This window comes from Larimichthys crocea, chromosome XVI, assembly GCF_000972845.2.
Source record: "Larimichthys crocea isolate SSNF chromosome XVI, L_crocea_2.0, whole genome shotgun sequence".
NCBI classification, from domain to species: Eukaryota; Metazoa; Chordata; class Actinopteri; family Sciaenidae; genus Larimichthys; species Larimichthys crocea.
The window spans coordinates 16,832,985-16,856,125 of record NC_040026.1 but is presented as its reverse complement, the minus strand read 5'-3'; the positions used below and the strand labels follow the sequence as shown (position 1 = coordinate 16,856,125).

Sequence of the window (23,141 nt, the reverse complement as noted above, 5' to 3'; positions counted from 1 at the left end):
CTGGGAAATAATGACTAATAAATGTTTTGTTTTGCTTTTTCAAGATAAGACTGCTCATTTTATTGTGACACATCTATGTCACAATCAGCATCTCGACTTGCCAACGCTGCCAGCTGGATGGATGGTTTTGGCAGTGCTCACTAACACAAATTTGAACATTTTGGTGAACAGAAACATTTAAGAATGATGGTTCAGTATCAACAGGAAACACTAGATGGCAGCAGTCTACTTGTGGTCAAGACCATGCATGACAGGCAACAGGTATTCATGGAATATGGCAGTAAAGGAAAATATAGTACTATAGAACTATATTTTCATTTGTGTATTATCACCTGAAATCCATGATGTTTTTGTTTTCTTTGAATGAGCCTTTTATATCTATAGAGGGATAAGGCTCTCTTACACAGGGTCCACCTACTGACAGTATAAGGAACTGATGAGTTATGCGTAATATCACCTACAGGTGGTGTTTTGGGGCCCTGGCCACTGCCATATTGGTAGTCCTGCCTCTTCTGCCTCCCATTTAATCTAAAATTCAGTGGGTGCACAAACAAGCTATCTGTAAGGGTACCCACCTCTTAATCAAAGCAGCCAAGCTGTTAATTATGCACAACTTTAAGCCTTGATATAATTTGAACGAGTGAGTTCTATAAAAAATTCAGCCTCCTTACAGTTGTCCAAAACAGGGAGATTAGCTACAGAGACCAAAACTGTTTTTTGTACCAGGCTGTAAACATCTTTATTTCTGCCATGAAGTTGGATATTTTAATATGGGAGCTTATGGAGATTGACTTGTTCTGTAGCCAGCCTCAATTGGCTGTTTGAGGAACTGCAGTTCACAGCCATGGAGGTTAAACCACCTTTTTCCTACAGTAGCCCAGAACAGACAAAGTAAACACGGTCTCTTTCACATTTTTCAGTACATTTCTAGTTTCTACTTCAGGTTGGAAAGGAGATGGTGGGGTGAGGGGGTTGCAATCTGCAACTTCACTGTTAAATTAAATCCTACACACTGATCCCTTTCCTCCTTCTTTTATAACTTCTAGTTTTAGATCATGGTACTATGCAGTGGGTGACCCTCTTAGCTTAGATTTGTGAGGTATATGTGTCAGGATGTCGGACCTCCTATTCGCTGTGACGCAACGCAGAGTCCTGTCCCGAGCGCTGCTTCCAGCTCCCCCCGCTGCCAGTCAGGCTGTTGCGCTTCATGCTTCCACTGCGCTCTCCCCCGTGACTGTTGTCCGGTTATACTGGGGTCCTTCAGGGCTCCCCCAGGTGAACACAAGGATCACACCCATAAAGCCGGAGCAGGGAGGGAATGACTGAAAGAAGTTGTGTGATCCAGAAAATCCGGCTGTTCTGACGGTGCTGTTTCCAAGAGGCGCAGTCCTCCCCCAAAACAAAAACCAATATGATGTCGGCTATAGAGACTGGTGCCCCTGTGTACCAACCTGCACAGCTGCTCAACTGGGTCTATATGTCTTTGCAAGACACTCAGAGCGGCGCTTTTGATGCGTTCAAATCCGAGTCGGACACTTCTCCTCAGGACACGATTATCTCCAAACGCAGCGCAGCTGATCTGAGTTCCAACTATCTCAACAACTTCTTCCATCTGAGGAGTGAGGTACAATTCATGTCATGTTACGCGCTCGTAGTGATGATTAACACATTGCATGGCATGATTCATCTTCTTTTCTTTGCTGCATGTCAAAAAAATCTTTCACCTAAGATGACCATGAATATTATACCCTCATATTTCACTCTTGGTTATTTTTGTTGCCCATACAGCAAACCTCACCTGCATGCCTTCATTGGGTTGCACTGTGGTGAGTGGGTAGGATATGAATATGTGTTTTGTACCCTGGTATAGTGCCTGAGTGTGTTCAGACTGTTCTGGTGTCAGTGTGCAGCTGGAGGAGGAATGGCAGGTTGAGAAAGAGCTCTCACAAGGTTTTGAAAATGTTAGAGTTCACCCTGGCCGGCCTCTGCTTGGTTAGTATGCAGTGTTCACTCAAAATGCAGTGCTCAGTGCTGCTTAATTTAATACTGACAAATTCAAGTAAGAAAAAATGGATATCAATCACAAAAACAGGTTCAAATATTAGCCAAATAACTCGACTTTAAGATAGAAAATCAAGTTTTAAACTTGGAATTGAGACATCAAACCACTGCATGTCTGTGACATGTGTGTGTCATGTCACAGACATGCAGTGGTTTGATGTCTCATGCAGAACTTGCACATTACATCTGATCACAATCCTCTTTCTGTGATGCCTCCAGAGTAAACAGCCAGTGTCTGCAGGCTGCTCTTCTTCATGTTTGCCCTGCGGTGCCATAGCACCCGTCTCCTCCAGCGGGCACAATGATGCTGATTGTGCCGTGTCAGTAGAACAAGTAAGAAGAATGGATGACAAAGGCATTTTGTTCCGTCGAAGGAAATGGACACTATTGGCCCCATGGTGTAAACGCAGTAAAGGCAGCACATCTGCAGAAATAATGTCGGCTACTGTCGCGGAGACAAACAGGAGAATCAATCAGGGTGATGGACTGACATGCTGGCTGAAATGCTCTTTCATTGTAGAGTCACGACAATAATCTTCTGTGTTTTTGTGACATGAGAGACACTTTTGTGTGGAGCTGCTGTGGAGTGTTGTGTTATAAAACAGAACATTATTGATGATTTTTCTCTGCTCTATATCATTTTTAAACTCAATATCTTTAAACTATTGGCTGGACTATCTAAAGACATTGTATAGACTACATAAAAGATCATCAAGAGATGAATCAGTAATGAAATTATTACTCCCTGCAGCCCCACTTTAATGTATAAAAGTATAGGTGACTCATCCCTTTGTCTTTTTCCCGACAGGCCTTGAACAACAATTTTTACAAGAGCTCCTCGCCCTATGGATCCCTCAACAATATCGTGGATGGCCTGAGCTCTCTGGCGGACCATTTCTCAGACCTCTCCCTGTCCCCGGAGACGCGCAAACCCAGCAAAAGGCCGCCGCCCAACTACCTATGCCACCTTTGCTTCAACAAAGGACACTACATCAAAGACTGCCCTCAGGTGGGTGATGCTGCAGATCAGTCAGGTGCAGGGCCACGCACGCATGCAGCAGCGCGTGGGTTATTTTGAGCTGTCTATCAAATGCGTAAATATCTGACGAAGAACACGTGTGAAGAACATTCAAAGTGCTGTCTGATGAGAGATCATTAGGATTCTTACAAATCCACATGCCTCCTCGACTATTCAGCCATTTTTTTAATTTAATGGTGTTACAGGTATAAACTTCAAGTTCTAATATTATGTTTGTATTATTTCAGTGTGATTCCTCAGCACATATTTGAGTTAGATGTACCACCACAGGTTGGTAATGAGCAGCAGATGCCAGATTGGATCTCAGAGCTGGCCTTAATGAAAGATGATAGGTTTCTCTGTGGAACTAGGCACGACCTCTACTCCAAACACGAAAGAAATATTACCGCTGCTTTATGCGCAGCTGCGGTTCCCCATTGATCATGTTCAGAAGGAAATGCCTGACATTTGTTAGGTATAATGGAAATAATCAAATGACTGATGGACAGGATGTGTCCAAGAAGCAAGGTAGCAAAAAAGTAGACGTTCAAATAGCTGGTAAACTTTTACTGGTCAATTACATAAAAGGAGTCAATAAAGCGTAATTGCTTCCTTTTGTGAGGCAAACAGAGGATTCGCTAGTTGCAAAGCTGTCTTGTGATCTCTTTTTTTTTTTTTGGTAAACAGCTTATTAGAGTGTCAAACATCATATAAGGGAGGTAACATCTAAAACATATGATAAAACATAATCTGACCTTTAATATATTTCATTTCTAACACAGATAGCCACATTTCTTATAAAGAAAAGATAAGAAGACTGATACCATTCGTACATTTGGACAGTAAATATGTCGCCGTAGCTTTGCTCTATTCAACCTTTAAATGAGATGAGATATAATCTGTTAATTAGGCAGATTTTGTTGCCTTTGGACAGAGCCAGGCTTGCTGTTTCCATTTGTTCGCAGTCTACATGCTAAGCTAAACTAACTATCTACTGGCTGTTTCTTCAACCAACAACAAAGAGCAGTGTCTGTCTGTCAGCTCACATCTGACCCGGCCGTTATTATGACTTTGATCCACATTTTGGTGACCTTCTCGTCTATTTTTATCTCTGAAAGTCGAGCAGTGAACACAGACAGCGGAGGGATGTGAGGAATGTGGAGAAAATCATTTGCAGTGAGCTTATAGCTCCTAACATTTTCACATCTGTGCACACCTGGGCAAAAGGTGGGTGTGACTGCTGCCGGTCTGTCGGTTTTAGAATCACAGTTAACTTTTTAAAAGAAGCTCTCAGCCACTTTTCACCCTGTAAAACCAACACATTGCCGCTTCTTTTTGTGCCTTTCAAATGGAAAACAGAGAGGCATAAGTCATGAGTATTGCAAAATCACTTGTTGAGAGGTTGTTTTTTTCACACACAGAGATATAAAAACATCTCATTATCAGCAGTGAGTTTCTTTGGATTGCTCGTTGCACTCTTCCATAGCTGAATGGTTCATACTGGTGAGCAGCAGTGGACAGGAATCAAAGAATGTCACGGCTCAGTAAGATGAGAGAAGAAGCACACAGGAAGTGGGTGTGCGGGGGCCTTTAACAGCCTTTCTCTGGGTGGAATGTCAACTCCAAAAGTCTGCTTCTTTGATAAAGAAACACATGGTACCTCTGTGAAAGCCGTAGGTGATGAAAAATAATGAAAAAAGCTCCAGTTAAACTGGGGCCCATGCATTTGGGTTGCAGCCATACTGAAAGGTATTAGACATGCTATCCAGCCTGTTAGTGGTAAACATCCTGTTGACAGCATAGTGGGAGAGTTGGGTTACTTCACTAGAAGGTTAAGACGTCAAAGGCTCACTCAGATATGTATTTACGATTCTTTTCTTTGCAGCCACGCCCCTTAAAATGTGCAAAATCTGGAAACCATTTCTGCTGGGCTGGCTCGCTCTGCCTTTAGAAATATGATGTCAGATTTTTATCATGTGTTGCTAATATTTCAGATCCAAAGCAATCATTATGGAGCTGTTGTCATGACAAAAGGCCTCTTCAGTTGAAGCCGAGCCGAACGTCTTCTGAAGCTGTTACTAATGAACAAACTGCTTTTTGTTCTCGTTAGCTGGAATCCGAGGCATTTTTTAGCTCTAGATAACTGAAATACATACTGCTGGTACACTTTCTCTGTCAGTGACTTAAAGGCAGCAGAAAGTCATCCATCCTCTAAAGTGTCGATTAGAAAACTGTTTCCATTTTCAAACCAAAATATGTTGCAAGTTTAACACCTTTCACCCTTTCACCTGGGGTCACAACATTTTAATGACCCCTTGCTAATTAAGTAGCTGGACTGTAAAGAGAATACATAAGTGACAGTGTGCTGACAGTAAATGGGTGTACGGTGGGAAGAGCCTGGGCTAAATAAGGAGGGCATTGTTTCTCCAGAGGGGCCGTGGAACCAAAAGGTCAGGAAGTCAGGCTGTATTGTTCGCTCAGCTCTGCTTGGCTGCAGTCATCTCCGTCTCTCTCCGTCTCTTTCTATGCAGAGGAGCGCCTATCGGACACTCATTTAAAGGGCCAGCGAGCAGCTGCCCAGAGATGTCTGCATCCACAACGTGTTTTTGGAAACAGCGGGTAGCACAGGAAGTGGGTGTATGTCTTTATAGTTACAGTTTAATCATGTTTGAATGGAGGGGAAAAGTCTGCTTTGATAATTACTTTGGACAGAGGAACTTCTGATAGTTGCAGGGCTGACAGAAGAAAAGAAAAAAATCCTTGATTTATATTTTGTCTTTGAAGGCCGAAACAGATATTTTTAGATCCAAGTTCTAACCAGTATTTCACCCCATGATTACAATATCCTGAACTCTGTTTTGTAGCTTATCATATAAGGAAAACTTTGACATATGGTGAAACAGTGATTTGTGGATTTATTACCTAAACGGACAAGTTAAGGAGGAGACATGTCAAGGATGAGCTAGTCCGTAGATTGTGTCAACCTTAGAGTTTAACTATCTCTGTCTGTGCTAAGCTATGCTAAGCTTATCATACCCTTGGCAACAAATTGAATACGTGTATTTCCAAAATGTCAAACACTTTTAAATAAAAATAAAATTCCACAGCATTCAGTGCATCCCACATTAGATTACTTTATTCTTTATAAGGCAAAAACAAACCTCTGAGGCCGAGACTATATTTAGACCACTATCTAACCGCAGCACCTTTCAAATCCAGATGAAATTCTTGTAGTTTTACCAGCTGTTTTAAAGAAATAGTGAAACTGATAGCACTATTGATGGCTATATCTCGTTTCTTTAATCCTTACAGAGAATTATGACCTGAATCTGTATCTTCCTTCGGCTTCTACACAGTTCATATAGTTTAATTTCATTGTTCTGTTGTCCGGTTCCCAACTTTACAAGAGTGTTTCACTCTCCAGGCAGCTGTTTTCAGCAAAACAGCTGCCTGGAAGTGCACTGAAACCACTGAACACCAACAAACAGCAGACAGACACAGTTTACTAGCATGGTGGAGTATTTAGAAGCTGCCTGAAGTGTAGAGACCAAAAACAGAGCTAAAAGAGAGCGAATATTGCACTTGCTTTCTCCAGGTGTCCAGAACAAGACTTCAAATTCTAATGCATAATGTCAGTGGTGTGTTTAAATCCTGTTTACGCTGCCCTCAAGTGGCCCCCAAAAAAGAAAAAAACAGTTATGTAAAGCATGTCAACATCCCTGTTATTATGTGCATAGAGGCTGCTGAACCCGGTTACATTGCCCGCTTGCCCAGCTTCGATTCTGGCTTGACACTGGCTATGCTTCCCATCAGTGTTCATCGATACCCCGGGGATGAAAACCTCCTCTTTCCCAGTCACCTAAAACCTTAGTCCATCCTATTTTGGATCAATGCTATGTGATTTTATTCCCATTTACTGATGTTTTTTTCTTTGTATGTGACGGTTCAAATACTGATAATGTACTTCTGGTGGAACGACACAATTTATGCCCAAATGTGTGACTGGCGAATCTCAAGCAACACTGTCAGATTAGCTGTTCCTTTGGTCTTTTTGTTCTTACTGCTGATAAATGTCTTATCAGTGCTCAGTGTGCTGTCTGTTGCTTTTGGCCACATCATCTGCTGAGGAGGATGAGCAAGATAGAGGAAACCCTGGAATGTGGGGTAGATAGCCTCCCTCAGATAAACAGTAGCTGTCATCTACCCAAAGCTAATGAACATATAGGACAAGAATGCTGCAGAGCTGGGGTTTTTGTGTGGCTGCATGTTTTCAAGATAAAAATCACTTTTGACATCCTGGAGTTTCCCTCATTGTAGATTTTTAGATTTTCCAATTTCAATGACATGTGAGGGACTTGGAACCTACCTTAAATGATACATTATTTGCACCTTTTTAAGTTATTCTTGATGTTCATGTTCGTCAGAGCTGTTCTGGAGCTTTTTGTTATAGTACAACAACTCACTGTCTTGGACTGTCTTCTAAAGCCCTGATCAAGCCCTGATGTTGTTGTTCCTTATAAAAAGATATCTGTATATGAATGCAGAATCTATAGACAAAGGACCACGATATTGGCACCAAAAGCTTTCTGGTTGCTGCTTGTAGTCAAGGTAGTATTGACCAATCATGTTCAAGCTGTGTGGAGAGCAAAAGAGGCTGAAATCATTGGCTAAAATTCAATCTCAGAACCTATTGGCTATCATTTTATGCCAATCATTTATGCCCATCTTTTTATTATCTGTGTGTAGTAAGCATTATAGAGATTAGCAGAAATGTGTCATTCTTGCCATTCTCACACATGTTAGCTAAATACACTTTTAGGATATCTGCTGGCTACACTGGAAACCCAGAAACATTGGCCGCCATCAGTTCTGGGATTATGCAGTTGTTGGTTATAAAATAAATTTAGTAGTATAACATATTTTCTGATTTTAGGCGCCAAACCAGATTTGGGATTTTAGAGGTGAAATAACAAATTCTGGATTCGGATGCACAGTACCAAATTTGGTTATTATGACAAAAAACAGACATTTTTAGAAGGTGCACTAAAAATAACGGCACTATATCAAATTTTGAGATCAGAAAAAGTAAATTTTGGATCTGGATCTCAATGGCAATCATTTAAAGCTGCTGTTATTCCTACTGTACATCTATTAAAAGCATGTTTGACAGCTTCAAAATGTGTCTGCAGAATTGTATGCTCTTGTCTCTTCCCCATTGAAGAAGCAGTGAGAGATTAGAATCAAATTCACCTCCTGGGCATCTGAGAATCACTTTTGACAGAACAACCCGCCATCACAAAGTTTATTCTCCGCTCAGACATCTGCTTGACTTTTGCTCAGCTGTGTTTTGAACTGAAGCTAGAAATATTTTGCTGTTGCACTTCTTGTTTGTCTGCCAGCCCATCTGCCCCTGTCATTCACCCTTTGTGAAACATAACGCCAGTTTACAGCTGTACATGTCGTCAACTTGGCCACAGCCAAGCTCAGACTGGAGCTCAGTCGCACGCTGGACAGATCAGAGCATGTATTGGTAGATCATCCTTCTATGAAAGAAGCACGGTGTGAAATAGATGATGAGAAGTAAATATATGTGAATGTGTGCTAGTTTAAAAGCTGCCTGCTCTGCTCTGAACTGATGTGTGTGCTTGATGTATGGCTGAAAATCATCTGGAGAGCCATGTAGGAAAATAGAGCAGCAATCATTTGTTCTTTGGCCTCCAGTTGTTTTTATCTAATCATATTTGTTTTGGAGAGGGGGGATGGGTAATCCATTCAGATTCCAGATGTGCAAGATTTGCTGCAGAAGGATTACAGCTTCGTATACAGTAACTGTGACTTAACTCCTCACCATAATCCAACAAGTCTGTCAAAATAATTGAATACAGCATACAAACATAAGAGTGTTATCAATCTTCCCATTGAACCTTTGGTAAGAAAGCAAATAAATGTAGTTCCAAAAATATGACAAACTATTTCTTTCACAAGCTCCTAAGAAAAAAAAATATATATTGCACAATATATGAAAAAAGGGTAGAGTGAAACAAAATACTTGTAAATTTCTTTTTCTGCTACTATTCTGGGGTGTTTTTTTAAGATGGGCTAGATTTGACAATGTGAAGATGTCCAGGGGCCAATACTAACATTTTAAAAGATCAGCTGTTAAAATCAGTAATAAAAGTTACATACAAATACACTGTCCTATATCAATTTTATTTTCATTGTCACAGTTATCTTTTTTTAAATGACAATGTCACCGAATCTAAGCCAATCAGGCGTGTACAAATCTAAAAAAAAACATTTTCTTCATCAGCCTTTCTTTCACATCTGGAGTCAGATAACAAAAAATAAGTTGTATGGAATACGTTAAACTTGCATGAAGTTGATACAAATCTGAACCTCATGTTCATTTTAAACATGACTTATTATGAGTAATGCAAAGTCTGTTAACATTTAAGTTTAAAATGTATCACTAACATACATATTATAAAAATTAAGCTTTGGGCCGCATGAAATCTGTGATTGGCCCCCGGGCTGGACTTTGGACATGCCTGGCTTAAATAGTCTCTCCACCTGGCATTACCTCTCTGGCTGTACCATTGGTGAAGGTGACTTCACTGGCTCCTAATTTTACCAGAATTTTACACCATTATAATCACACAGACTACAGTAAAAACACTCTTACCTGTTTTACTATTTTAACCATACATAAATGAGACAATAAACCTAAATAATACCTAGGACTAATTTACCTCCACTCACTTGGACTAGTCCAATGACCCTTGATCATGTAATATAAGTATAAGAAATGTTTTAGGACCTCCTTCTTTTTGTCTCTGACCACATAGTGAGTATGGTAAGTAACAAAATTAAATGACAAATTATTTTGACAAGAAATAAATCAATAAACTAAAACCAAATTTAACTTGTAAGAGTTTATTTTAACCAAAGATGTTGGACTACGAAATATAACCTAATACTAAACACAAACAAACCCTGGATAGTCTGTATCCGTAAAATGATGATTACTGCTGGAAAAATGGCTGAAAACAAACAAGCATGGTTAAACTAAAGATGGTATTAATACATGGGACAAATGGACTCACACACTTTGTCACAGTTATTAACCACCCAGCCAAATTTGAAAGATTACAAATATTAAGAAAGTTTGAAACGTGTCAGATGAGTTCAGAAAATGACATGACTAACTTTGAAACACAACAGATGAATTTATCTCTATCTCTCTGCTCACGGTGGCCTCAGTGTGTCATCGAGCCACCCTTTACGTAGGACCGCCCACAAAATCCTGGACTGAAAACTGGTGAAAAACTGTTTTAACCTCTAAAGTGTTTTCACATGTTTTTAGCAACTATTTTCCAACATATTTAATGTATTTTGAAAGAAATCTCAGAATTACCTTTACACAGGCTTTAAAAGTATCCAGACTATAGTCTTCTTCAGTGCTTCTTGTGAGTCCAAGGTGACATCTTCACATAGCTTATTTTATCCAACCAACATCCCCAAACCCGAAGATGTTTATTTTATTTTGATATAAGTAAAACAAGGCAGGAACCAAAGAATGTTTGGCATTCCTGTCTCATAAATAACTAGCAATTAATCGATTATTGTTACTAGGTACTCATCAAATCTATTGCTAATGGATCCAGTAATTGTCTCCCCTAAGATCTAGCTGTTCAAATACTTTCTCTTTAAGGAAAAGGGAAAGTCTTTGGTTTGTTGTTTTAAGCCCCCCTGCAGATAATTGATTTCACAAGATAATGAAAAGTATCACTTAAGTCGACACAGGAGTCTTTAAAACATAGGCGACCTATTGCTGTGGATCTCAGTCTGGGCATTAATGTGCTGTTTTGCTTTGGTAACAGCTGGACTTCTCCCCGATGCTGTGGGGGTCTGATACAAATTAAACCCAGCAAGGGGAGAGAGACAGAGAGCACTGTGGGTTTGTTAGTGTGGAGTAATTGACCACATGGTATCCAGTGGGCTTGGTGTTGCTTCGTTCTTCGGGATGAACGTGTCATGTGGGGTATGGATGTGGGGGAGAGAGTGAATGAGGGAGAGAGAGAAGGAAGGAGAAGGGTGGGGGGTGAGGATTTGGAGTAGTCCATTGTTTATCCTGATGGTTTCCAGATGATGGCAGAGGGAGGGAGCCAACCTCCTGGGCCTCTCTCACCAGGCTACAAGGATCTGGGCCAAGCTTATCTGCTGCAGCCTTAAAATCTGGCTTTACATCGCTGTGTGCACTCTGGGTTTGATTTAAGTTACACAACTGAGGTTATGGTTTTTGGGTGGGATGAGTTGTAATGCACATAATAAATGAATTTAATATATATTTTTTATTTGAAAACAAAACTGTTTCCCACACGTGGTTACAGGCTACAAAGATCATCTATCAAATGTGAAGAATCTGTTTCGGGGAAAATGTGTTGTTCGTGTTAATTTGGATTTGTATCTGTGACAAAAAAGGACGGAAAAATGGAAAATCTGGATCGAAAAACAACCTTTAAGCAAACCTAATTTCATGTTTTTAGCTCAATCCACCACTTTGGTCAGACTAAACGATCTCAACAACTATTGGATGGACTTACATGAGAATGACGAATAACGTTCATGCCCCACAGAGGATGTATTCCAGTGATCCTCTGACTTTTCCTTGTCATACTGACACTGGCCATGAGGTTCACATTTGTGATTTAGGGTGAAATGACTCAACAAATATTAGATGGGTTTACATAAAGTCTTGGAACAGGCACTCATGGTCCCCAGAGGATGAAGCTTACGGACTTTCCTTTGACTTTGCCAATAGCAGGCAGTGAAATATCTCAACATCTGCTTAGTGAATTGGCAGACATTCGTGGTTTCCAGACAATGAATCCTTATGATTTTGGTGATGCCTTGACTTAAACTCCAAGTGATGGTGATAAGCATTCACGTTCCCCTCAAGATGAACTGCAATAACTTTTGGTGATCACTTAACTTTTCATGTAGCACACACTAACATATAGAACTTTGTTTTAGTACCAAATACTTGCAAATATAGCAAGCATAGCAATTGTTAACACGCTACACTAGATGGTGAACATTGTAAACTGAACTGCTACACATGCATTTATTCCAAAGCACCGCTGTTCCTAATCACAGCGTCAGAGAGACACTAGCCTGGCTGTCGACTCTTGGTCTTGTTTGAATACATTTTTGGCTGCCAGAGCACGCTTGCACATTTTTCAGTGGAGTAGTGTTGTGATAGTTTGATCATATCATGTTAGTGTTTTACTGAATATCTCAAATTTAATTTAAAAACATAACAAATGTTGACGTGGAACCTCATTGTTCTGAGCACAATGTCTTAATCCAAATAGTATTAATTTACTTTCAGTTGCACCTTCATGCCAGACAATGGGAATTCTTGTGAGTTAGGGTTGGGGGTTACTAGAGGATTTGCGCATTTGTCTGCATTCACTCAAACTTTCCTGCTCTCCATAAGAGCCACCCATTCACTGTGGGGTCATGAGTGTGATTTTCATTTTGTCGGTTGTCAGTGTCACATCTTTGATGCAACCAGTGGAAACTCCGGAGTGTGCCGTGCCCTTTGCTTCCCTGTGGGCTCCAGATCTTAGGTAGAGTTTGTTTTTGCTTGTTCTGCAGAGTGAAAGCTGTTTCCTCCCTCAGGAAAGATGATGCGCTGTCTGCTCTGTAGGCGCTTGAGAAAGAGGGCTGCCATCAAAACTGACCTTCCACAGTGCCTCATGGTGGCTAAATGATGCAAACACAGGCCGCAAAATGCTCAGTTGGAACCTTAAATGTGTTTTGGGAACCAGATGTAGTCTTGAAAATGAATAAAATTATCTGTATGGAGTCTTGAACCTGACATATGTTCCTGCTGTGAAATCAAAACAAGATTTGACATGCGCTGGTGTGGATTCAGTCTTAATTTTGACGTGGCCTACTTTTCAGATGAGGTGCTTTTAATTTAAACCAGTCTTGTCAAGATGATTTCTTTGTGATGGGTTTAGGTTTTTGTCATGTTATACAAGTGCAGAGTTCATCTGGGTTTTATTTCCTCCCTGCTAAGATCTTTATGTCCTGATTGGTGGGTTGGGGCCAGCTGGGAGGGATGACTAAGAGCCTGAGGTATTTGTCCTATAGCAGGGAGGCCTCTCCCATTGGTCCCCCCCATAGGCCGGGGCCTCTGTTATGGTCCCTTGGGAACACAGCTGGAGGGAGGGAGTTCATTTCTAATGGGAAAGCTGAGACTCCTTCTTTTCTGTCCAACAAATAAATTAAACTTAACCATTACAATATATCCCAACTTCCTTGAAATAAACCATAGAACTGTTTCTGTTTTTCTTCCACAGTACAAAGAGTATTCCAAATTGTTACACTTCCCTTCCACACTTGTACTTAAGATAAGATAAGAAAGGTTCCTTTGAAATGCAAAGCTCACTCTTCCAGGATCATCATTAAGTATTAATCAAGCATCAAAGCAAATGAGTTTTTCTAACCTTTATTGACAGACACCATAAATAATCATCTCATTCCTGAGACAAAACCCCTCCATAAACTCGACCCTCTTGACCACCAACAGAGCCGCTATCACTTCCCATTATAATTACACAGAGCTTTGAATTGGCTGCTGTCCAAAGAAACCAAATAGGTCAGGGAGTCTCTTCCAGCTAAAGGTGATGAGATTCAAATTGAGAAATCTCAAATTTTTCAACATTTCAGGAATTTAGTAAGCTTCAAGTGGGTTGCACAAAAAGGTCAGTAGTGTAAATGTAATTGTTGTCTACTGTATATTTCTGTTTAGGCTCGACCCAAAGGTGAAGGCCTGACCCCGTATCAGGGAAAGAAGAGGTGTTTCGGTGAATATAAATGCCCTAAATGCAAGAGGAAGTGGATGAGCGGGAACTCGTGGGCCAACATGGGACAAGAATGTATCAAGTGCCACATCAACGTTTACCCTCATAAGCAGGTAACAGCACATCTGAACTACAGACAGAAAGCAACCCGCAGCTGAAAATGAAGACCTGTTCACACAGACTCAAGAAGTTTTAAATGGGCTGTGCTCACCTAACCAATACAGTCGAATCCTCACAAAAAAAACACAGCTTCACTGCGCACAACATGGTAGTAAACCAATGCATGCTCTGTGTCCTCATGTTGTTAGTATATATTTCCTTGTATACCCTTGAGGCCAAGAGCTGCTTTATTTTTTTTTTAATAACCCAAACTAACCGGTTTAACTGAGGAAATCAGATCCTGTGTAACTGTAGAACAGGCGTACTGTTGCAGGTAAAATGTTTTTATTTGCAAAAAATACCACAACATGCATTTAAATACATCCTTATGTTTGATTTTATCACAATTTTATGTAGCTGGTAGACTGAAATGTTCAACTAAAGGGTTAATTGAGATATTTTGTGCAATTATCAGTTACTTCTGCCAAGATTAACCCTCTCTGTCCCATTTGTTTGTCTATTTGTCATTTAAATAGCAGAATAACTTAGTGCAGCAAAAGAACAAGTGGTTAGTCTTTGGTGGACTTTAAGAACCATTAAGTGTAAAGACAAATCTTTCATCTACATTTCAACAAATCTTCACCAAATGTATTTATTTGTTCATATCACGTGCCATTTTCCCAGAACTGGTTGCCAAATGGCCTAGAGCTCTCAACCAAAACTTAGATGACACTTGTAGCTATATCAGTTCTGAGTGATCATGCAAAATTTCAGCCAAAATGGCATCACTGTCCAACAACCAACATGATTGTCCCTAACACTAACTGGAACTCTGTGGGTTTGTTGATACAGCTCTGGGTTCTCATGCTGATTTTAAATGGTTCAACAATACTAAAATGAAATTATTAACCAGCAGTTTTTATAGTTTGTTGCAGTCTGTGACCATGACATTGAATCCAAACTCTAGCCATAAAAAAGTTTTCTTTGGTGTTTACACTTAATCATTGAGTTATTAAGTGTTCAGTTAAGCTTAATGTAAATTTCTAGCTCCCTAAATAATGTTCTAAACACTGTTTTAATGAATTCTGGTGTAACACAAAGATGTAAAGGTTTTTTTGGGTTGTTTTGTTTTGTTTCTTTGCCAGAAAAACACATTTTGAACATAAAAATTAGACTTAAATAAAATATCATGTATAATTTTAGTAGTAATTGTCGAATGGTAACTCCTCCACACGTCATTAAAACCCTTAAATTCTCACTTCTGAGGCGATAACTTTGCACATTAAAACCCTTAAATTCTCACTTCTGAGGCGATAACTTTGCAATGAAACTAACAGTACCATTAATTTTCTGTTTCTTTGTTCCAGCGACCTTTGGAGAAACCGGACGGGTTAGACGTGTCGGACCAGAGCAAAGAGCATCCGCAACACCTGTGTGAAAAATGCAAAGTCCTTGGCTACTACTGCCGCCGCGTGCAATAACACACTCTACGTGCCTTATATACTCCTCCAAAGTTTTATCAAAAAGGGACACTTATATCTGAATTACTAAAAATACATGATAATAAACTTTATTGTACTGTAATGCATCTAACGGTTTATTCTCATTATATATCCTCTCTGACACTGTGACTCTCAGTATAAGCGGCTCTTTTTTCTACAGTATCTCTCAGCGGAGACGAGTACTTTGCATTTGCTGGGTTCTTGTAACTTACTCAGTTATCATCATGTGAATATTCATTTGAAGTCTTAACTATGAACCTTAAAGAATCTTACCAACTGTGAATTAAGAAACTTTAGCTCTGTGTCTGTCTTCACTCGTCGTCCAACATGTTGAAACATTGGGTGAAGTTTCCAGATGAAAAGATTCTCTTTTACATGTTTGTATATTCCAGAAATAACTTAAATGAAATGATGTTTTCTGTATAAAATATGCAACAAGTCTTTACTAAGAAGGATATGCAGTATTAATGTGTATCTGCATTATTATCAGTACTGGAAGGTACATAATTTTGGAATATATTTTTAAGCCATTACTTGTTGATTATTACACTTTGTGAAGGAATATATTAGCCAACTAACATTTATTCTTTATATGCTATGTGCCTGTATTTCTGAAGACATCTTTCAGGTAGTTTGTCATTCCAGTTTTACAAAACTGTAAACCAATGCAAGATGGTAGAAACATTTTATTTCCTAAAATATAGAATAAATTACAGCAGAGTTATATTTTGGCACTCAGTGCTCAGAAAGACCCACCAAAGTGCTTTTTTTTAATGGGTTGTAGGTCGTAATGTCTGAAATGTAACAATGAGACAAAAAAGGTATGATGTACCAAAGATCATGGAGGATGAAGTGGGAGGTTGCATGTGCATGTTGCTTTAGAGGCTTTTTGTATGATTCATGAATATGGAACAGAAATACCCTTTGACTTCAAAAATGTTCAAGATGTGTGAAACACCATTTCATGTGCCTTAGTTTGAGCGACCCATGAGATTGATCCCTTGATCTCTTAAAATGTTTTTGTATTAAAATGTATTTAAACAGTGTGTTCCTGTTTTTTGTTCTACTGATCTGCAAAATATAATAGAAGCTCATAAACATCATGGTTTTTAATGTATGGGTTTGGGAAAGTCCACACAGGGCTGTACTGTTGACAACTGATAATACCACATTTTCTCTTCAACATTTCGATCTCCCCACCGCATAAAACAACACAATCTCCACCTCTCTTAATATTTCTTTGAGCATCTGGTAGAATTTACTTACGGCAGAGCAAAAACAGATCTGGCTTCATCGCCCTCTCATATACCACCGCTGACACTGTGCTATAATACAAAATAACATGCAGCAAATCCAAGCCTACCCCAGAAAAAACATTTCTGGAGAGACCTCAGCAGAATAAATACTTAGCGGAATAATATCATTAGTCAACTAAGGCTGATGAGAAAAACAGAAAGAGGCGGGGAGAATGACACAACACTGATCTCATTCCTCAGCTGGTGATAAAACACTCGCCTTTCCCCCAATAAATGGACACACCTACGACTATAAAACGGCTGTATTTCTGCCAGTTGTTCAAGTACAAAACTTTTCCTTCAAACGGCTATGGTCGATATTTTTTTTACCTTTTAGCAAAACACACAATGTGAAAGCAGAAAAATGGGGCAATTATAGCATGAATGTGCTAAAAGGTCGAGAGTAGAAGATTTATGGGGCTCTCATTACAAAATATAGCAAAAATATGAGTATATGAATTACCATGGTTTCATTAGAGTATAATCACCTTAACAGGAGAATGAGACTTTTACATCAGATGCCGTGGGTCCTCTTCATCAGAGTCAGACATGTTGAACCGCCATGTTTCTACAAAATATCACAATTATCTCTGAAAATATGAATCAGAATATCATCCAGCTAGGACTGAACGTTCACAGGCAGTTATTCATCAATACCTTTGTCCATCTATGAAATTACTCTCAATTAAAACACACAAATTATAGGCGGAAATTAAGTAGGACATCATAAATGTAAGAACAAATATATACACACACACACACTAAAAAAAATAAAAGTAGGCTGACTATTCACTTCCAACTCTGATGCGACAAGCACCAAACAGCTAACCACTGCAACCAGCACTTCAAACAGAAAAGGGTTGTGCAAAGGACACAAACGAGACAAAAACTATATGCAAACAGATTTAATTGACATTTCTTAACTTTGTTATACACTCTTTGTATAACACTGGTGTTATATGATGAAATGTAACAGGGGCTACACAGTTGTTATAACAACTTAAAAAGCGATATGTCAACTTGGTGTTCACAACTTGTTTCCACTGCCCCCAAGTGGCCAAAAATATGTTATTGCAGTTTCAAACAGTTTTTGTAATGATGACGTTCAAGTTCATGCAGTACAAAAAAAACAAATAGTAAGAACAAGCTCACATATTTAGAAAAAAATAACTGTTTTGGAAATAAATTTCCAAACAGTGAAATGAATTAACAGCTCTCTTTCAAACATAGTAGAACCCGACATCCCGTTGTCTTCTATACTACAATTTCACATTTTATAGCATGACACATTTAAGTGCATTAGTTGTTACCTGAAGAAAGTCTAACACAGATTTTTAGTAGTAAAAAGAGTTTGGCTCTAACATAATCGTCAGCAAAGAGAGGTAGCACTCTGTGCCACGACTGAATAAAGAGACTCTTTCACAGACTCTCACATTGAAATTACAGCAGGAGATGAGACTACAACCGTGTCCACCGCTCACATGGAGTCTAGTCGAGCTCTCCACAGTCTGTGATAGTGATCCTTTTGGAGGTTTTCCCAGACCGTGAACCGAAAGACTCCACTTTCTTGACCACGTCCATTCCTTCCTTCACGCTGCCAAAGACAACATGCCTGCCATCCAGCCTAAATGAAGAACGGAGAGGTTTATTATCACTGCCCCTAGACAGTGAGGCAATCCATGGTGCCCCACTGGGCTTGACTCACGGCTTTTTGTTGGGTGATGCCACCGTTTCTGTAACGGTCCTGCTGTTTTAGGCCGTCATTCAAATCTTGACTTTTATTTTTTGCTTTCATGCCAAAACATTAGAAGAATTCACTGCTTACACCGAGAATTTTATTCCCAGCAGGGTGGAAACTGCATTTCAACAATAGTTGGACAGTACTGAACCATGTTTAAAAAAAAAATATACAATAACAAACGTCTTCCAAAGGTAGCACATGGATGATATTAACAAAGCTATTTGAATGGGTGAAATCACTGGGACAGATTACTATTTCAAAAAGAGTGTTTACTTATTAAAATTGAAAAAACTTGCTTGGACTGGCCGTGATTTTCTGTTTGGATCATGGGTACATTGCAGTTAAGTGGTAGCACATCCTTCACTATGATTAAAAGATGCAAATAGGCAACGATACTCAACCTAAAATATATATACCAATCTACTCTCTTCTTCCATCTTATGTGGACCTTACCAAAACTAACATTTTACTGAATGTTTCAAAGTTTGCGGCAACCAAACTGTACACTGCCAACACAAGCACTCACAGGATTTAGGCAGAATCGTTAGTTATGTCTTCTTTTTTTTTTATTTGCATAATTATAAAGTCATTTCTGTTTTTTTTTAACAAAAGGGGCCAGAAACACATTCATGATCTAAATATAAGCCAAAAGTAGTCTGGTGGAACTGACACTGTGTTCAAAAAAAGAAGAATAAGTATCCCATTATAATTCTGCATACTTTAAGCTCAGTGTTTTCAGGCGTGTCTGGTTTTGTTCAGTTTCGCTTATTGTGCGCAGCTTTCACTTTTCCCACACGGCAAATGATCAGAGTGCTGTACAGATGTCTGAACAGGCCAGCCAGTAGCAAATTTAAAATAAGAACAATGACGATTAAATGTCAGAATAACCACAGCAGCATCAACTCTTACAATGTTGAGTTTGTCAGCACGTACCATTCTGTTTTAGAGGTGCAGATGAAGAACTGGGATCCGTTAGTGTTGGGTCCAGCATTGGCCATAGACAAGATACCTACGATGCAGTAATTAAAATGTTAACATTATCATCTGTGCTTCTCCTATTATAACTCCTAACAGGTCATTCAAACACTACATGCAAAGCGCTGCCATCTGGTGGCAACAAATGAGAAAGACGAAAAAACAGCATGCATTATGTTTGTTTCCACATGCAGCCACAACTTTGAAATGATTTCACATTTAACCTGTTTCTGATCTTTGATTTTGGACGATTACATAATGTCAATCATCCTGGTTTCTAATATTACAAAACTGTAGAGATGACCAGCTCATCTGTCTGTCACTGCAGCTTCAAGCGTGGCGATTAAAGCATTTGCACTGTCCTGTGTAGGATCACAACGCCCTGTGTGTCACATTGTGCTGTTAAATCTCTTTATACTCTCTAGTCGACTATCTGCTATGTGCGGTTTGTGCAGCCCTGTCCTGTTCGACGCATTACATTCATTTAGAGTTTCATTCTGCAGACATGATCCGCTTGTAAAATGATCCATGATATTCCCTGATGTTGTATCAAATCTGCTGACATTCCCCGTCTGGAATAAGAAAATGCTTTTCCTCATAAATAAATAATCAGAAACACAGTGCTGCTTTGTGCAGACAAAAACAGGATGGGTACCAGGTCCGGTGTGCTTCAGCCTGAAGTTTTCATCTGGAAACTGCCATCCATAGATCGACTTCCCACCCGTTCCATTGTGGTTTGTGAAATCCCCACCCTGAAAAACAAAAACACACATGACTGTACTGCCACTGTAATGACGTGCAGGACGACAAAAGAGACACAAAAGAGAAAAAAAAGGACAGAAAAGCTGCGTTACCTGGCACATGAACTGAGGGATCACCCTGTGGAAAACTGATCCCTTGTATCCGAAGCCTTGCTCCCCTGTGCACAGCGCTCTGAAGTTCTCTACGAGAAAGATTTAGTGTCAGATTCTCACTCTGGTCTGTGGTTTCCTGAAAGATTATGCAGAAAAACAGGGCGGACCCAGCAAAAAAAAAAAAAAAAAAACTGATTCCTGAATGTACAAGTGACTAACGCTTACTGGTAAACAATCGAATGATCTATACTTCTATATTTCATATATCAAAGTTTTGTGTAAGATTGCTCTGTATATATGTTTTTCAAAATGTGGTATCAAAAATTTGTATTAAGAAAAAACAATTATACAGTGGTGGAAGAAGTGTTCAGATCATTTCCAGTACTAATCCTGCATTCATATTCTTATTTATGCAAAAAGTATGTAAGTATTACTTAAATAGTCAAGTGTTTTAATATTGTATGCAATGTTTTTGGATTAATATTACTGCTGCATCAAGTTTAACTACTTCATACACTGCCGGATAGTTTAATCAACAGAATTGCATCATATTCTAAAAGATGTTTCATGTGTCGAGTCACTGTCACTGAAGTGCTCATTTCTAAAAAATGTGTCATGAGCTCAGATTAAACAGTCCTCATAATGCATTTCCCTTTAAACTGTTTATATAGTTTATTAAGTAGGAGAATAAGTAGGGACACAGAAATATTCAAATTTTCAGGAGACAGGTGTTTAACCTGAAGAGTTGCATGTGTTGGAAAGTAGAAAAGAAGGTATACAAGTTAGACTAAAATCAAAATGGTGAAGGTGAGTTACCTGCAGTCTTTGGCACAACTTCAGCGTTGAGCTGTGAGAGACAATCAGAAAAGCCTCAGGGTCAGAAAGTGAACAAGATGTTCTCATGAAAACTTTGAGTCAGTGCAGCTGAAAAATCAAAGGACGAGCTCTGATCGTGCAGGAGTTATGACTTCAAGTCCAAACATGAACACACTGAAAGTAAAAACCCTCCTCACCTCAAAGGTTACCCTGCCGAGCTGCTGGTTGTCTGCAGCAATGTCAAAGTACACCGTGGGGTTCTTCTTAGCGGCTGCGGGGCCGCTGCTGCACATGCGCGCCACGGTGACCGCAGCAGAGCAGAACTTCATCCTGTTTGATAAAAGTAACATTTTGTCTCAATCAATGCGGGATCACGCAGCTCACGCAGATCGGCCAAAGTCACGCTTCACATGTGAGAGAGGCTGAGAGGTGCGGAAGTTTGTCACGCAACAACCGGATGTGATTTCCACTCCACCACACGACGGCTGTCACGCAACAACCGGATGTGATTTCCACTCCACCACACGACGGCGGTTTAAATCTCGCGAGATGAAATGCTTTATTTTGAAATTATTTTAAAAAAATTCTATTATTCTTATTTGTTATATTTATTTTATTCTTTATTTGTTTTAGCGTGTTAACCACAATAGCACATGTAGTCACACATCACTGTTACCACGATTATTATTTTATTTAATTATTTATTTGATGCTATTTTAAAAAAAGTACCGCACACCAAAAACAAATATATGAAAAATGCATTTAATAAATAAATATAATAATAAATAAAACTTACAAGGTCTCACAAAATCAAATCACACAACACATCATCAGTGCAAATGTGTTGCCGTTGTTTGTTTCATAGACTTTGGTGCTCTGGTTATAACACCCAGCAGTCTGTCAAATGTAGGAGACTTTAACTCACTGACCTTGTTGGTCATTTGAGTTTTAGTGACAAAAGTCAGTGTTTACCTGCCCTGTTCACATATAGTTAAACCGTTCTTACTGTTTTCTGTTATGCACTGGGCCCAAGCTGGTTGCTGTGGTGCTGAGTGAATGCTTTGTAGTTGCTATGCTATATAGTGGTATTATTATCATCATCATCATCATCATCATCATCATTTTTTATTTTTTTTAAAATGAAAGCACCTTTCTAAATTTCCCCAGGATGTTCTGTAAACTGTGATGTCTGTAGTTACAAACAAATACCAGCAGGTGTCAGCACAGTTTGAACCTCCTCATCAATAGGATTGTACACAGTGTCTCAATCTACAGAGACAGTGAGCAGAACAAATTACTGTAATAAAATATGTCATTGGTTATATATATATATAAATATATGTTAATGGGCGAGAATCAAGATCTCACTGGACTGTAGCCTCCATCAGCTGATCACATTTTACAATGATTAAATTTGTAGGCTGGTTAGAAATTCATCCTGCCTGATGGTTTTATTTACGCTGAAATTAAATACATTTCCTTACAGAACAGTGGGAGAGAGGTTAAATCTATAACTTGCAGCTTGGTAATAGCATTACTCAGTTTTGGGTGATCATGTGAGTCTGTGATGGGGACTTCTGGCAGCAGGTGCATAAAATTATACAGTTGCTGTTGAAAACAAATTGGGTCATATTCTTACAGATGTTTATTCATTCTTTGCACCAGTAAAATTAGATATTTACAAGCAATTTAAAACAGCTCCAGAAAATACAGTCATACTCAATAGAGCAGCAATTGAACATACTGACTTGGTACGCTGATTTCTCCAACAATAACATTGTGTTCAAGAATGTTTGTCCTTCCACAATTCTCCTGAAACGCACCTGATTTACAGATTGATCTCACCCGAAGCTGTTTGTCTTCTGAGAGGTGGCTGTCCATCGCAGCACCAGCACAAAGTCTTTCT

General features: G+C 39.3%; 2 protein-coding genes across 2 annotated transcripts; one reads left to right on the top strand and one right to left on the bottom strand.

Moving 5' to 3' along the window:
* Positions 1 to 1,170: 1,170 nt before the first annotated feature.
* On the top strand, positions 1,171 to 17,605 carry LOC109143047 (zinc finger CCHC domain-containing protein 24). Its single transcript, XM_019278866.2, has 4 exons — positions 1,171 to 1,624; positions 2,870 to 3,070; positions 13,902 to 14,066; positions 15,420 to 17,605. The coding sequence occupies exons 1-4, from the start codon at positions 1,412 to 1,414 to the stop codon at positions 15,531 to 15,533; spliced, it is 693 nt and encodes a 230-aa protein (XP_019134411.1). The 5' UTR covers positions 1,171 to 1,411; the 3' UTR covers positions 15,534 to 17,605.
* A 134-nt stretch (positions 17,606 to 17,739) lies between these two features.
* LOC109143048 (peptidyl-prolyl cis-trans isomerase A) lies at positions 17,740 to 21,704 on the bottom strand. Its single transcript, XM_019278867.2, has 6 exons — positions 21,433 to 21,704; positions 21,236 to 21,266; positions 20,420 to 20,508; positions 20,221 to 20,317; positions 19,524 to 19,599; positions 17,740 to 18,473 (listed from the first exon to the last, which is right to left on the bottom strand). Exons 1-6 carry the CDS (start codon positions 21,583 to 21,585, stop codon positions 18,338 to 18,340), a joined length of 582 nt encoding a protein of 193 aa, XP_019134412.1. The 5' UTR covers positions 21,586 to 21,704; the 3' UTR covers positions 17,740 to 18,337.
* Positions 21,705 to 23,141: the final 1,437 nt, after the last annotated feature.

Coding starts and splice junctions, on each gene's coding strand:
- LOC109143047 (XM_019278866.2), top strand. CDS start 1,412: ATGATGTCGGCTATAGAGACTGGTGCCCCTGTGTACCAACCTGCACAG. Junction 1,625..2,869: donor TCTTCCATCTGAGGAGTGAG/GTACAATTCATG, acceptor TTTTCCCGACAG/GCCTTGAACAACAATTTTTA. Junction 14,067..15,419: donor ACGTTTACCCTCATAAGCAG/GTAACAGCACAT, acceptor TCTTTGTTCCAG/CGACCTTTGGAGAAACCGGA.
- LOC109143048 (XM_019278867.2), bottom strand. CDS start 21,585: ATGTTACTTTTATCAAACAGGATGAAGTTCTGCTCTGCTGCGGTCACC. Junction 21,267..21,432: donor TCGGCAGGGTAACCTTTGAG/GTGAGGAGGGTT, acceptor TGTCTCTCACAG/CTCAACGCTGAAGTTGTGCC. Junction 18,474..19,523: donor TGCACCTCTAAAACAGAATG/GTACGTGCTGAC, acceptor TTCTTCATTTAG/GCTGGATGGCAGGCATGTTG.